General features: G+C 39.4%; 1 protein-coding gene across 2 annotated transcripts in view; it reads left to right on the top strand.

Annotated features, from left to right (window-relative positions):
- The window catches only part of HSPE1 (heat shock protein family E (Hsp10) member 1), a 39,880-nt gene that overhangs the window by 6,640 nt on the left and 17,421 nt on the right, over positions 1-15,819 (top strand). The window contains exons 1-2 of one of the 2 annotated variants that reach the window (XM_019939210.3): positions 7,188-7,312; positions 10,784-10,846. In XM_019939210.3, the coding sequence (XP_019794769.1) occupies positions 7,253-7,312; positions 10,784-10,846 (123 nt within the window). In that variant the 5' untranslated portion in view covers positions 7,188-7,252. Of the gene's footprint in view, positions 1-7,187; positions 7,313-10,783; positions 10,847-15,819 lie in introns of those variants that run through there. The other variant, XM_019939212.3, reaches the window with a different exon arrangement.

The following is a 15,819-nucleotide window of genomic DNA, read 5'->3' as shown; positions in this document are numbered from 1 at the left end:
TCCAGCAGATGAACATTTAGGCTTCCACATCTTGGCTGTTGTAAATAGTGCTACAGTTAACATGGAAGTGCTAATATCTCTTTGAGATTCTGATTTCAGTTCTTTTAGATAAATACTCAGAAGTGGGATTCCTGAATAGAAGTAGGGTAGTTCTATTTTTAACTTTTTGAGGATCCTCTACACCGTTTCCCATAGTGGCCACACCATTCCGCTTTCCCACCAACATGGATCATAAGGTTTTATATAATAGAGGTGTGAACTTGTCACATTTGTTTCCTAATTTGATGTGCAGTTTTGTTTCTAGCTAGTCAAATCTCATTCTTCTAGTACATTTTTCTTTTGGAAATGTAAGTAATTAATTGATCCATAATTTTAGTGTATAGTATATGTGTCTGACTTTTTTTTTAACCAATGATTATCTTGTCTCAACTTTATTGCATTATCCATTCTTCCCCACCACCACTCCCCTGCCCCCAAATTTGAAATGTGACCTTTATCATACATTAAACTTTTAAATAAACATATTCCTGGATTTGATAGTCTGTTTCATTGATCTCTCTTTTCCATCACAGTGTTTTCAATATAAATATAAACTGTTATATATAAGTTTGATATCTGATACAGCAATTTACTCTCAACAATACTTACCTAGCTGTGAGCATTTTTAAGCTTCTCAGCAAGGACTGCCAGATTGTTCTCCAGCATGATACTAAGACATGCCTCATCCAGAAAGCTAATTGCTGTTTTCTCTGCACCCACACAGAAATGGAGTTTTGAGCTTTTTATTTATTTATGTGAAGACTATTTAAATGTTTTCTTTACCCTTAAGCAATCTGTATGAGAGAGCTCATTAAAACCTAGGCTCTGGATCCCGTGTTACTTACATACTAGTTAAGTGACATTTGACAAATCATCTAACCCCTCTTAGTTTAAGAATTAACTGTAAAAGGAGGGCACAAGATGTCCCTTAACATTTTGAGTCAAGCCTGTTATTTTTTGTTTTGTTTTTGTTTTGTTTTTTGCGGTACGCGGGCCTGTCACTGTTGTGGCCTCTCCCGTTGAGGAGCACAGGCTCCGGACGCGCAGGCTCAGCGGCCATGGCCCACGGGCCCAGCCACTCCGCGGCACGTGGGATCTTCCCGGACCGGGGCACGAACCCGTGTCCCCTGCATCAGCACGCGGACTCTCAACCACTGCGCCACCAGGGAAGCCCAAGCCTGTTATTTTTTTTTCCTTAATTTTTTTTAAACTAGATAATATGCGTGTAAGAGTCCTTCCCATCCCTGTGCCCTAGCCACAAAGTTCCATTCCTGGAAGCACTAGTGTTACAGTTTATATTCTTCCTGTCAGGGGTGTTTTATGTATACATATGTATATGTGTGTGTATAAACATATGTATCTTGTGCATATGAAATATATATACATATACATTCATTTTCCTTTTGAAAAATAAAATATTCCATACACACCATTTGGCACCTTGTTTTTTTCTGTATTAACAATTTGTCTTTGGTCTATAAAGTACATAAAAGTTTCATTTACTTTATAGCTATATGATATTTCATTATTTGGATGGACCAAAATTTATTTAAGCATTTCCTATTGATGGATATTTAAATTCTAAACTTATGCTATTAGAAACAGTTCTGCAAAAAATAAAATTTCTGCATAAATTTCATATCTGTAAGATAAATTGCTAGGCATGTAATTGCTATGTCAAAGGGTATGTGGACTTTAATCATATATATGTACACACACACACACACACACACACCCCCCTTCAAGTTGCCCTTCACAGAAGTTCTATCAATTAATAGTCCTACCAGCAATGTATGAGACTGCTGATTTCTCCCCACTCTCAATAATACAGGATGTTATAAAGTTTATGTTTTGCCAAACTGATAATTTTAATTTATCATTATGAATGATGGTGAGGATCTCATGTGTTTAAGAGCCATCTCTATTTCCTTTACTGTTAACTGACAGTCCCTATTGACGGTTAATATCTTCTGCTCATTTTTCTACTGGGTGACTGGCCTTTTATGATTTGATATCTTTATCTATCAGGGGAATTGTTTCTTTGTGACAAATTTTTTTTCCTCCAGTTTATCAATTTGGCTTTGATTTTGTTTATGCTTTGAATTTGCAGGAAGTCATTTTGGTATAGTTGAATAAATGTTTTCCATTATAGCTTCTGGTTATTATTTCAAACTCTGAAAAGTCTTCTCCGATATAAGTCTCTTGCATTGGTTTCTTTAGGTATTTTTATAGTTTTTTGTTTTATAGTTTATGGGTGTTTTTTTTTTCAATCTTGGCTTCTATGGAGATTTTCCTGTTATAAGAGATAAGGAATGGATCCAAACCCTCTTTCTTCTTACAGATTAAGCCTAGTTCTTTAAGACATGTTAAAATTTAGCCAAACTCTTACAAAATGCTCTTTCAGTCTCATTTAGCCTGCAGACTTGACTTGGAAAAAACATCAATGGGTACTCACTTATCTGGCTTGTCATTTCAAAAGGTCAGTTTATTATAGTATTTTTAAGTAATTCATTGTTTTTTGAACATGTGTCAGGCACTGTCTTAGGCACTGGAGATACAGGGATGAATAAAATGGGGGAGGCAGAAGTAAACAACTAAAGTAATAGCATAATTTTAGATAGAGATTGCTGTCATCTAGAAAATAAAGGTAGGGACTTCCCTGGTGGTCCAGTGGCTAAGACTCCGTGCTACCAATGCAGGGGTCCAGGTTCGATCCCTGGTCAGGGGACTAGATCCCACATGCCACAACTAAGAGTTCGCATGCTGCAACTAAAGATCCTGCACACAGCAACTAAGACCCAGTGCAGCCAAATAAATGCATAAGTAAGTATTAAGAAAAAAAAAGAAAAGAAAGGTAGAAAATGCCATTAACTTCATGAAAGACATGAGTTCCCCTGTTAAAAAGAGGAAATGATAACAGTCTGTTGTGACTTGTCTCTTCTGATCACATCTTCCTGAAAATTCAGGAACTACTGTATTAGATATCTATTGCTGCATAACAAATCACCCCAAACTTAGTGGCTTAAAACAACAATGAACATCTCACACAGTATCTGTATGTCAGAAATTTGGAAGCAGCTTATTTGGGTGGTCCTAGTTTGGGTCTTTCATGAGGCTGCCATCATCCAAAGGTTTGACTGGAGCTGGAAGTTATACTTCCAAGATGGTCACTTATACTGGCAAGTCGATGCTTGCTTTTGGTGGGAGCTTCAGTTCCACACCATGCAGATCCCTCATAGGCTACTTGAGGGTCCTCACACATGACAGCTTTCTCACCCAGGGCAGGTGAGCTAAGAGAGCAAGGCACAATGTCTTTTATCACCTAACATCAGGAGCCACACAACATCATTTTCACAGAATCTATTGGTTAAACAGGTCAGCCCTATTCAGCGTGAGAGAGAACCACACAAAGGTGTAAATACCAAGAGATAATAATCACTGGGGGCCATCTTGGCATCTGGCTACCACAATCACTAATTGGTCAAATATTCTAGAGAGAAAAATGAAGTGCAGTGGGAGTTCAGTCTCTCACTCATTTGTAGTCAAAGTTGTCTAAGCTTGAACTTTATAAATTAAAAAAATTTTGTCTATAACGATTTTTATAAAGAGAAATTAATTTTCAAATAATACATTGAAAATGTATAAAGCTACATATACAACTAATTTGTTCAGCTATGAACATACATCTCCATACTTCACTGCTGCTTCACCTTTACTTGGTCCACAATGAAATCTCCTGCAACTCCACAGATAAATGTTACTTTATAGCACATTTCAACTACTTCATGCATCATTCACTGCATCAGCTTTGCTCTTAGGCTGGCTTCCTTCAAGCCAAGACGGTTGATGCAGCCTCAGACTTAACAAGGTTCACTGGCAGAAAAAAGGGACCATCTCTTTTATTATCTCGTCAAGATTAAGAAAACCCTTCCCTAAAATGCTCCATCAGATATCTTTTCATATCTCTTCAGGCTAAAATGGAGTCACATGCTCACCCTTTAACTAAACATTGGCTTAGTCCAATGAGGATTTATCCCGCAGCTAGAGATGGGTTTACCTTTCTCTGCTCAAATTCGGAGAGATGGATACTGAGCAAGATCAAAGTCTGTTTGCAAAGAACATGAGTGAACGGGTACGGATAGCAAGTAGGCAACCATTAGGGGCTGCTTACCACTTAAGACATATTGCTTTGTAGTATAGTAATTTACATATCCTCCTTTCCCATTCATTTTTAAGCTTTTTGAGGATAGATTATACATCTTATTCATGTTTCTTAGCACTTGCTCAGTGCCTTACACACAATGGGCACTCACTATTTTACTTGGATTTTAAAATTCCCCAAAGAGAATTTCGTATTGGATAGATGGTTTTGAAATTACTTATGATTCTTTGGATTTACAAAATATTTTCTTCTAAAACTTTAAGAGACTTCCAGGAGTATTTACTTTTATACTTTCATACTCTATGAGGCAGAAGGAAAGAACTGCTGTGCACTAGTTTCATTACCAAAAAAAAAAAAAAAAGAAAAAACCCAACCCTTTTATTTGATATTTTTCAAAGTCTTACAGTCAACAAGCAAGAGAATTTAGATTTCTTGAATCTCAGTCTAAAGTTATTTTCATTTGTCCATATTGCCTTTAAAAAGACTACTCCTTCTTTAACCAAAATATTCAAGTAACCCATTATTACATGTAACTGTTATGGTACTGATCATGCTTTTTTTTCTTCTTCTTCTTCCCCCATCCCCTAAATTAATCATGGTTATAAAACTTTTTGCTTGGAGGTCATAATCTGCAGACTGATAGAGGAATTAAAATGTGAAGGTTATGAGCTAGAAACATTTCAGCCTTAAAGAAAAAGGTTCTTCCTGTGAACAAGGCCAGAATTGACATCACAATGTAACTTGATTAGACTTTTCAAAGAGATGAATACGTATTTTGTTCCTTAATTTAACATCTACTTATTCACTTTTTCTTTTGTTCTTTTCAGATGGGCTGAAACAGTATTACTTAAGTATTATTAAATCTGGACTTAAGAGAACATTAAGATGAGCCCCTTCAACTATAGGTCACTGATATTTACAGCTCGGGGACTACCACACAATCTGGGAAATGTTAACTGAATCCTTGGAGTAAATGAGGCGAGGTTGTCCAGACCTAAGACTCTGCTCTCTACAGACCCACCCTTATCTCTCTTAGGGAGGCAGTATTTAGGTGCCGCTTGTCTTAGATCCTCACTATATTTAGTAAGAGAATTGGTGATTTGCACGGCTGTCTCCATTGCTAGACTCTAGGCAACTTATGGTTAAGGATGCCGCCTTTTCATACTTTTACCTCAGTGCCAAACACGTACTGGGGCTTAATAAATACTCGTTGAATGAATAAATTTTTTGCTGTCTATGAGGTAGTGATGGAATTGTCCTTGCTCTTGAAAAGTTACCAGTCTTGGGGCTTCCCTGGTGGCGCAGTGGTTAAGAATCCTCCTGAGCTTCCCTGGTGGCGCAGTGGTTGAGAGTCCGCCTGCCGATGCAGGGGGGCACTGGTTCGTGCCCCGGTGCGGCTGGGCCCGTGAGCCATGGCCACTGAGCCTGCGCGTCCGGAGCCTGTGCTCCGCAGTGGGAGAGGCCGCAGCAGGGAGAGGCCCGCGTACCCCAAAACAAACAAACAAAAAAAGAATCCTCCTGCCAATGCTGGGGACACGGGTTCAAGCCCTGGTCCGGGAAGATCCCACATGCCGCGGAGCAACTAAGCCCGTGCACCACAACTACTGAGCCTGCGCTCTAGAGCCTGCGAGCCACAAATACTGAGCCCGGGTGCCACAACTACTTAAGCCCGCGCACCCAGAGCCTGTGCTCCGCAACAAGAAAAGCCACTGCAGTGAGAAGCCAGCGCACCACAACAAAGAGTAGCCTCTGCTCGCTGCAACTAGAGAAAGCCCGCGCACAGCAATGAAGACCAAACACAGGCCAAAAAAAAAAAAAAAAGTTACCAGTCTCTACATCTTCCCGATAGAAAGAATCTTACTTAAAGGCAAACAGACTTCTCGTTGTTAAATGCTTTTGAACAAAATTCCAAGTCATGAGTTATTCAGCTTTGCACTCACTCATTTTAACCAACCTGTCCTCCACTCCTCCCTTCCATCTTTGGAGCCTCTGCTACATCTCTCAGCATTCTCAATACACCTTTATGTGTACTTGATGGGATACCTGATGTTTTCCTCTCTTGGAAATCACTCTACTGTATATACACTGTTTACTCTTTTAACTATCTTCGCATCTGGTAACCTATAGCCTCCCTCATCCCAAATCAAAGATTTAAGGTTTCCAAGCAGGAACAAAAAAAAAGTTTGCCAATGCTACTGTGATTTCATGACTTAAGAGAACACTTAAAACTTGCAACAAAGAAAATCTGAAATCCTGTAAGATGCACAACTCCCACTGTCTATCAAGGGGCATTCATTTTCTCCTCCTGCTTCTGACTTGCAAAATTTACAAGCTAATTTTGTTTGCTTGACACACAATACCAGATGTCCACTCTATCTCAGATAATTGGCATCTGGGTCTCTTATCAACACAAACAAACTTGATACTGAAAAGCCCTTGGTTTTGAAGTTAGTGGATAGCGGAAATATCATTTCACACTCTTAAGCCCGAGTCTGATTTGAAATTGGGTCGATTTCATGCCGGGTCTGTGGAATTCTCCCAGACTGCTGGCCTGTTTCCCACTTTGCACGCCTAGGCAGATTTCGGGACAGAATTACGCTTCTCTAGGTATTTGCTCGCACAAGAGTTTACTGAAACGGTCGCCATCGTGCAAACTCTGTCTTTCCAACGTTAACCAACGTTAAAGTTAAGCCCAAGAAGATGCACCAACGCGTTACGCCGAACTTGCGCATTCCCGCAGCGGCTCTCTGCGTTGGCCTGCGAATTCCCTCGCAGCCACTCCCGGCCTCCGCGGCGTGGTCTTTGCCTCCCGCCACATTGCCGCCATTGAGTCGTCGGATATTCCTTCTCCAGTGCCCCTCCCTCCGCCCGCCGGTCCTTTCCCGGCCTCCTCGGGTTCCTCCCAACCTGCCCCGCGCAGGCTGCGGCTGTGCCGTCAGCCGTCGCCCCTCCCCCTCTCCCGGACCTAGAGCGCCGCTCCGCCCCGCCCCCCGCGCAGGCAGCCGTCCCCTACATCCGGGTACCGACTCCAGCCGCCCAGACTCTGGCACTATGGTCATGGCGGAGGGGACGGCAGTGCTGAGGCGGAACAGGCCGGGCACCAAGGCCCAGGTACTATCTCTGCACCTCTGGTGGAGGGGAGAGGGGACTTTTGGTGCCGAGCTGCGCCGCACCTGGAAGGTGGATGCTTCTGCGAGGAGGTTGGGCCGCGGCGACAGGCGGGCGGGCAGGGGCACTGGTGCCCGGCCTGCTCTTCCGGAGCCTCAGCCCCTCGGTTTGGCTGAGGCGGCGGCGGCCCGCGAGGCCTGCGGAGCTCCGATTGGACGGTGGGCGTGAGGGGCGCGTGGGGGCCGCCGAGGCCCGGGACTGGGAGCCTGTCAGCAGTGACTACTTGTCCTCGCTTCTCCCCTGATCCCCAGTGACCAGCTTCGGGGAGGGGCGCGGCCGGCCGGGTGGAGACCCCCGGGGTTCCGTGAGGGTCGGGGCTGCCAGGGTGGGAGGGGTAAACAACAGCCTACCTCGTCCTGGTTTCCATTTCCTACCTGGCCTGTGACGTGCCCGACTTCTGCCATCCAGCTTGTCTAGCCGGATCCGGGAGTCGATAATTTACTTTATCCTCCTCCTCCTGCTGTTTGCCATTGACCACTTCTTTCCGTAGCTGTTCTCTGGTCCAGCAAGTTTTCATCATCAGGCTGGGACTTGTTAGATGCCATTCCTTGTGAATTTCCTTGTTACTATATGTGAAGCATAGGGAATGAACTTATTATAATTTTATCACCTTTTAGTAGGGTAGTACTTGGGGTGAATTGGTGCTTATTTCAGTATTGATTCTTGCGATTTGCCAAAGACGGGATGCTTCACATTCTTAAAAAAATCAAGTAGACCTCATCTGATTAATCTGCCAGGTAAAATGCCTTGCGATTGAGTACAGACTCCAAAATCGGAAGAGATGTGTTAAAAATGTAATTTTAAAGAAAAAGAGACGGAGGGGGAGGAAACCAGAAACAACCGTAGAGCTATGACAGTATGCTAGAGAATACATTTTAATATCTTGCACAGAATTTTGGAAGGGGAGTTCTTTCAAAGGGAACTTTTAGATCCAGACAGCTTCCTAGATGCATGTTACGGAAAAGGAAACTGAAGCCCAGAGATTAGACTGCATTTGCTCAAGGTTGCCCAGTCTCCAGATTCGATTCTTAGTTCATTAGTGACCTTTTCTTTTTAACAAGTTGCTTCTAGTACTGAATTTTAGAGTTTAGTTGGGAAGCCTTTTTTTATAAAGTCACATGTGTCAGTTCTACTGGCAATTTTGTGGTCATACTACATGGAATTTATATATTATTTATGCTTTTACTGTTTCTAAACTTTCTTTCTTTATAAATGATCTTTTCTCAGATACCTTTAATTCTTTTTCTGTGGCAGCATTATTTCTGATTCTTTTAAGTGATCAACTTTTATGTTTTTAAATTCAGAAATGGACTTTTGTACTCACATTCTGAGAATCATCCATTTTTACTTATTCAAAAGTTCTTAATTTTGAAAGGTTAGAGAATCATAGATTTTAACTCAATATTGTAACACACCTGTTTGCTGTGTTGTTATGAGTAAGTCACCTATAAGAAAACACCTTTGCTTTTTTCCAGATGGTCATAGATCAAGGTTGTTAAATAAAATGTATTAGAAAAGGTTAAGATTTTTTAAAAAAAGGACTATTTAAGCAGCATTCTGTCATATCCCTTGTCTATCACACTGATTTCCTTCAGTGAAAGGGGTCTATTCTAAAATGATTTATTTAGAACTATAATAGAGTAGGTAGAGTATCTTCCTCCTTTTTTTTTTTAATTGGTTAGATTGGGTTATAAGCACAAAGTTGGTTTTCAGTAAACGTTTAACTGAATTAGATGAGAATGTTCATTAGGCTGGATTTTTGTCTCCTGTTTTTTGGGGTTTTTTTAGAATATTTATTTATTTATTTGGTTGTGCCAGGTGTTAGTTGTGGCAGGCAAGCTCCTTAGTTGCGGCTCGCTGGCTCCTTAGTTGTGGCATGTGAATTCTTAGTTACGGCATGCATGTGGGATCTAGTTCCCTGACCAGGGATTGAACCCAGGCCCCCTGCACTGGAAGCGTGGAGTCTTAACCAGTGTGCCACCAGGGAAGTCCCTTGGCTCCTCTTTTAAGTGTTTAAAGTATATCACAGTTATGATGAGGCAAAGCATTTAATTTCCAATTAACTTTTTTACATCTTTTCTGTGTACCACTATATGTGTTTTCTAATATTTTAAAAACAAAATATTCTACAAACTATCTTTTCTTTTTTTTTAAACGAAAGAATAGGCAAAACGTATTGATAGAAACAGTTTTCACTACAAATCAGAAAGGAAGAATTTAAAAACTACTTTCTGGTGATATGTAGATGATGTCTAGGAAAAGACATCCTAGAACAATTTCCAGAAAGTTGTTTTTATTTCTTGACATTTTAAAATAAAGTTCATTTTCATTCAGATAAGGCAACTATTTAAAAAAAGATACGAAATGCTTAAGACACTTAAAAAGGTGTACCATACCCATCACCTACTCTAAGAACTAGGACATTACTAATATAGTTAAATCCCTCTGTATTGTGATATTCTGTCTTCTGCCCACTCCCAGCCAGTAATGGTGATTATCATTCCTTTTTTTTCCTTTATACTTTTATTATATATGCATTATATTCATAAGTATGTTTTGCACTTTCTTAAACTTTTATTTATGTGGTATCATGCACTGTATTCTGCAGCTTGCTCCAATTTTTGCTCATGGCCTTTGGAGACTTAATCCATGTTGATCGATACAGGGTTATGGATTGTTGGTTTACTACTACCTTTTCTCAGACATTTATTGAGTACCTACAATGCGTTGGACAATGCGCACCTACAAGGGATATATTTCAGCAGTCAAATGGAAAGGTTCTTAACCACTTAGGGGAATGTCTATGAACTGAACTATCTATAGAGAAATTCAGAACCAGTGCAAAGTGATCCACAGAAATACTCCCCTTAAGAGAAGGTTGTTCTGTTTAGATGACTGCTTTTTGATGGAGCTCATATTTTGATTTAGAAATTTAAAACACCATTTGGAATTGGAATTATAATTTATAATATCTGTCTTAAATAATATTTATGGAGTAGTAACTACTACTAACTCTAGCTATTCTCTTTGGGTAAAAACTGATTCAGTTTTTTACTGCCTGGAGATTGTTTTTTTTCAATATAACATTTAGAAAAATATTTAACTATCAAACAAAAAAGTGATAGGCTTATCAATTAAGTAATACATGAGAGGTTTATGGGAGCCATATTTGAGGGATTTGTGACTGAAAAAAGTATAGCTTATAGTTCAATTAAATAAAATCTTGGTGTTCATTTAAAACATTGAATAAAATTCCTTTAACTTATTCACTAATAATCACATTGTTTACCGTATGAGGGCTTTTCTTCTCTGGTATAACTTCGGATCTTTATTAAGAATTGAAATTAATCATAATAGTATTGCATCTTCTTTGTAACTTTGTACGTGCTTTAATCATGAAATTTTTTTTTATAGGATTTCTATAATTGGCCTGATGAATCCTTTGATGAAATGGACAGTACACTAGCTGTTCAGCAGGTAATAACAATAGCTACTTTTGCAACTCTAATAACCTAAGCATTTTATTTCTTTTGGCATAGTTAAATATTCCTGTAACTTTTAGCACAAACCAGAATCCATGGAATTAATGGGATACCTGTTTGAAACTTTTATCAAACCTCATTTTAAGATGGCATATTAGGGCTTCCCTGGTGGCACAGTGGTTAAGAATCTGCCTGCCAATGCAGGGGACAAGGGTTCAAGTCCTGGTCTGGGAAGATCCCACATGCCGCAGAGCAACTAAGCCTGTGCGCCACAACTGCTGAGCCTGCACTGTACAGCCCGCAAGCCACAACTACTGAAGTCCACATGCCTAGAGCCAGTGCCCCACAACACAAGAAGCCACTGCCCCACAACACAAGAAGCCACTGCAATGAGAAGCCTGCGCACTGCATCAAAGAGTAGCCCCCACTCACTGCAACTAGAGGAAGCCCGTGCACAGCAATGAAGACCCAACACAGCCATAAATAAATAAATAAATAAATAAATTTATTTTAAAAAAGAATGTATTGTTCAATCAGCAAATATTTAATGGGCTAGCAAAGAGATAGGCCTTGTGGAGGATACAGAAATATAAACCTGGAGCTCTATGCCTGGAAATTGGCAAAAATTAAGAGGAAAAATGTGCACATATTTTTCCCTTTAAAAGTAGAGTTTTGTCCTGATACTTCGTTGAATTTGTTTACTAGTCCTAACGATTTTTTTGTGTAATCTTTTGCGTTTTCTACATATGAGATTTTTTCATGTGCAAACAACTAAATTTACTTCTTTTCTAGTCTGGATGCCTTTTATTTCTTTTTCTTGCCTAATTGCTCTGGCTGGAATTTGCAGTAGTATTTTGAATAGACATGGCAACAGCAGGCATCCTTATCTTGTGCCTGATCTTAATAGAAAGCTTTCAGTCTTCCATGTTGAGTATGATGTTGCTGTAGGTTTTTCATATTTGGCCTTTATTATGTTGAGTTAATTTCTTCTTATTTCTGGTTTGTCGAGTGTTTTTATCATAAAAAGGTGTTGAATTTTGTCAAATGCTTTTTCTGTACCAATTGAGATAATTGTGTATTTTTTTTCCCTTCATTCTGTTAACATGGTATATTATATTGATCAATTTTTGTATGTTGAACCATCCTTGCATTCTAGGAATAAATCCCATTTGGTCATGGTGTATAATTTTAATTTGCTGCCGAATTTGGTTTGCTAGGATTTTTGCATCAGTGTTCATAAGGGATATTGGTTTCTAGTTTTCTTAGAGTATCTTTGTCTGGCTTTCGTATTAGGAATGCTGCTGTAGTGGAGTTAGGAAGTATTCCCTTCTCTTCAATTTTTTGGAAGAGTTTGAGAAGGATTGATGTTAGTTCTTTAAATATTTAGTAAAATTCACCAGTGAAGCCGTCAGGTCCAGGGCTTTTCTTTGGTTGCACAACATTGTGAATGCAAGTAAGCCACAGAACCGTACACTTAAAAATGGTTAAAATGACTAACCTTTCCACGTTGAATGGTTTTGGTACCCTTGTCAAAAATCATTGGACTGTATATGTGAGGGTTTATTTCTAGTTCCTCTATTCAGTTCCATTGGTTTATATGTGTATCCTTATGTCAGTACCACACTGTTTTGTTGTTGTTTTTTGGCCACACAGCGTGGGGGAATCTTAGTTCCCCAAACCAGGAATTGAACCCGTGCCCCCTGCAGTGGAAGCTCAGAGTCCTAACCACTGAACCACCAACGAATTCCCAGTACCACACTATTTCGACTACTATAGCTTTGTAGTAAGTCTTGAAATTGGTAGGTCTGTATCCTCCAACTTATGTTTTCTTCTTTTTTCTTTTAAATTTATTTATTTTTGGCTGCGTTGGGTCTTTGTTGTTGCGCTTGGGCTTTCTCTAGATGCGGTGAGCGGGGGCTACTCTTCCTTGCAGTGCACAGTCTTCTCATTGCAGTGGCTTCACTTCTTGCAGAGCACGGGCTCTAGGTGCGCAGGCTTCGGTAGTTGTGGCTCCTGGTTCTAGAGTGCAGGCTCAGTAGATGTGGCGCATGTGCTTAGTTGCTCCACGGCATTTGGGATCTTCCCGGACCAGGGATTGAACCCTTGTCCCCTGCATTGGCAGGCCGATTCTCAACCACTGCGCCACCAGGGAAGCCCCCAACTTGTGTTTTCTTTTCAAGATTATTTTGGCTATTTGGTGCCCGTTGCAATTACATATAAATGTGAGAATCAGCTTTTCCATTTCTACAAAAAAGACTGTTGGAATTTTGATAGAGATTGCACAGAATCTGTAGATTGCTTTAGGTTATGCAAGTTTTGAAGTTTTCAGTATGCAAGTATTTAATCTCCTGATTTAAACTTATTCCTAGGTATTTTATTCTTTCAGATACTGTTGTAGATGGAGTTTCTTTCTTTTTTTTTCTAATTTTTATTATCATTTTTTATTGAAGTAGAGTTGATTTGCAATGTTTCAGGTGTACAGCAAGGTGATTTAGTTATATTTAGATGTAGATATATCAATATATAGGAGTTCCTTTCTTTTTTTTTTTTGATTAATTTTTTTAAATTCTTTTTTTGTTTTAAACCCCACATTTGTTTATTTATTTATTTTTCTGGCTGTGTTGGGTCTTCGTTTCTGTGCGAGGGCTTTCTCTAGTTGTGGCAAGCGGGGACAACTCTTCATCGCGGTGCGTGGGCCTCTCACTATTGCGGCCTCTCTTGTTGCGGAGCACAGGCTCCAGACGCGCAGGCTCAGTAGTTGCGGCTCACGGGCACAGTTGCTCCGTGGCATGTGGGATCTTCCCAGACCAGGGCTCGAACCCGTGTCCCCTGCATTGGCAGGCAGATTCTCAACCACTTCGCCACCAGGGAAGCCCAGGAGTTCCTTTCTTAATTTTCTTTTTGAATTGTTCATTGAAGGTGTATAGAAACACAACTGATTTTTGTATTTTGATCTTGTATCCTACTACTTCACTAAATTCATTTCTTTGCTTTATGAGCTTTCCTGTGGATTCTTTGGGATTTCTCTATATAGGATCATGTCATCTGTGCCTTTTATTCATTTATTTACTGTCTAATTGTTCTCGCTGGAATTTAAGTACAGTATTGAATAGCAGTGGTGAAAACAGGCATCCTTGTCTCATTTATGATTTTTTTTTGGCGGGGGGCCATGCTGTGTGGCTTGCAGGATCTTAGTTCCCCGACCAAGGATTGAACCCAGGCCGTTGGCAGTGAAAGCACAGAGTCCTAACCATTGGGCCATCAGGGAATTCCCATATTTCTGATTTTTTTTTTTTTTTTTTTTTTTTGGTACGCGGGCCTCTCACTGCTGTGGCCTCTCCCGTTGCGGAGCACAGGCTCCAGACGCGCAGGCTCAGCGGCCATGGCTCACGGCCCCAGCCGCTCCACGGCATGTGGGATCTTCCCGGACCAGAGCACGAACCTGTGTCCCCTGCATTGGCAGGCAGACTCTTGACCACTGCGCCACCAGGAAAGCCCCCTTATTTCTGATTTCAGAGGGAAACCTTTCAGTCTTTCACCATTGAGTATGAGTAACATCATACCTGTGGGTTTTTCAAAATGCCCTTCATCATATTGAGGAAGTTCTCTCATATACCTAGTTTTCTGTTTTTGTCGTGAAGGGTGTTGGATTTTGTCAGATGACTTCTGCATTAATTGATACGCTTGTGTTTTTTCCTCTGTATATTAATGAAGTGTATTACATTGGTTAATTTTTTTTTTTAAATGTTGAACTACCTTTCATTCCTTGCAGCTTTCTTTTGATTCGTGTTTGTATGGTATATATTTTTTTCCATCCTTTTACTTTTTTTTTTTTTTCTGATGCAGTTCCTTTATTATCAGGAAACAGTGTCATTATCAAATTTATCCTTTTACTTTTAACCTACTTATATCATTATATTTGAAGTAAGTTTCTCATAAACAGTATAGTTGGGTCATATTTCTTTGTTCTTTCTGACAGTCCTTGTCTTTTAACTGGTATATTTAGGCCATTTAATGTGAATATGGTTATTGATAGATATGTTTAGATTTAGAATTACCATTTTATTACTTGTTTTTAGTTTCCTCTTTTTTTTCTATTTCCTTTTTCTGCCTTTTTAAGGGTTATTTGAGCATTTTTAGTATTCTATTTTAATTTATTCTAATTTTTTTAAATTTATTCTAATTTTGATTGTATCTCATATAATTTTTTTGATGATTGCTCTAGAGATTACTAAGTTCATGCTTAACTCTTCAGTCTATTTAGAGTCAATATTTTACTGCTTCAATTGAAATGTAGATACTGTCATCATTTGAACCATTTTACTCTCCTCCTTTATGCTTTAGTTATCTATATTACATCTACATACATTGAAGACCCCACCAGACAATATTATATTTTTTGCTTTCATCTGCCAAACATATTTTAAAGATCAAGAGAAGAATGGTCTAATATATATTTATACCCAGATATTAATATAATTGCTGTTGCTCCTGATAGTCTAAGTTTCTTTCTGGTATTATTTTTTTTTTTTTCCTTCTAACTAAAGAACTTCCTTTAGCAGTTCTTTTAGAGCCGTCTGCTGGCTAGGAATTCTCCTTAGCTTTAATTTTTTTTTTAATTTAATTTTATTTATTTTTTTGTACAGCAGATTCTTATTAGTTATCTATTTTATACATATTAGTGTTATATGTCAATCCCAATCTCCCAATTCATCCCACCACAATGAACCCCCCTGCCACTTTCCCCCCTTGGTGTCCATACGTTTGTTCTCTACATCTGTGTCTCTGATTCTGCCCTGCATACTGGTTCATCTGTACCATTTTTCTAGGTTCCACATATATGCGTTAATATACGACATTTGTTTTTCTCTTTCTGATTTACTTCACTCTGTATGACAGTCTCTAGATCCATCCACATCTCTACAAATGACCGAATTTCATTCCTTTTTATGGCTGAGTAATATTCCA

Source organism: Tursiops truncatus, chromosome 7 (assembly GCF_011762595.2).
Source record: "Tursiops truncatus isolate mTurTru1 chromosome 7, mTurTru1.mat.Y, whole genome shotgun sequence".
NCBI lineage: Eukaryota > Metazoa > Chordata > Mammalia > Artiodactyla > Delphinidae > Tursiops > Tursiops truncatus.
This window is presented reverse-complemented; position numbering and strand designations above follow the sequence as displayed.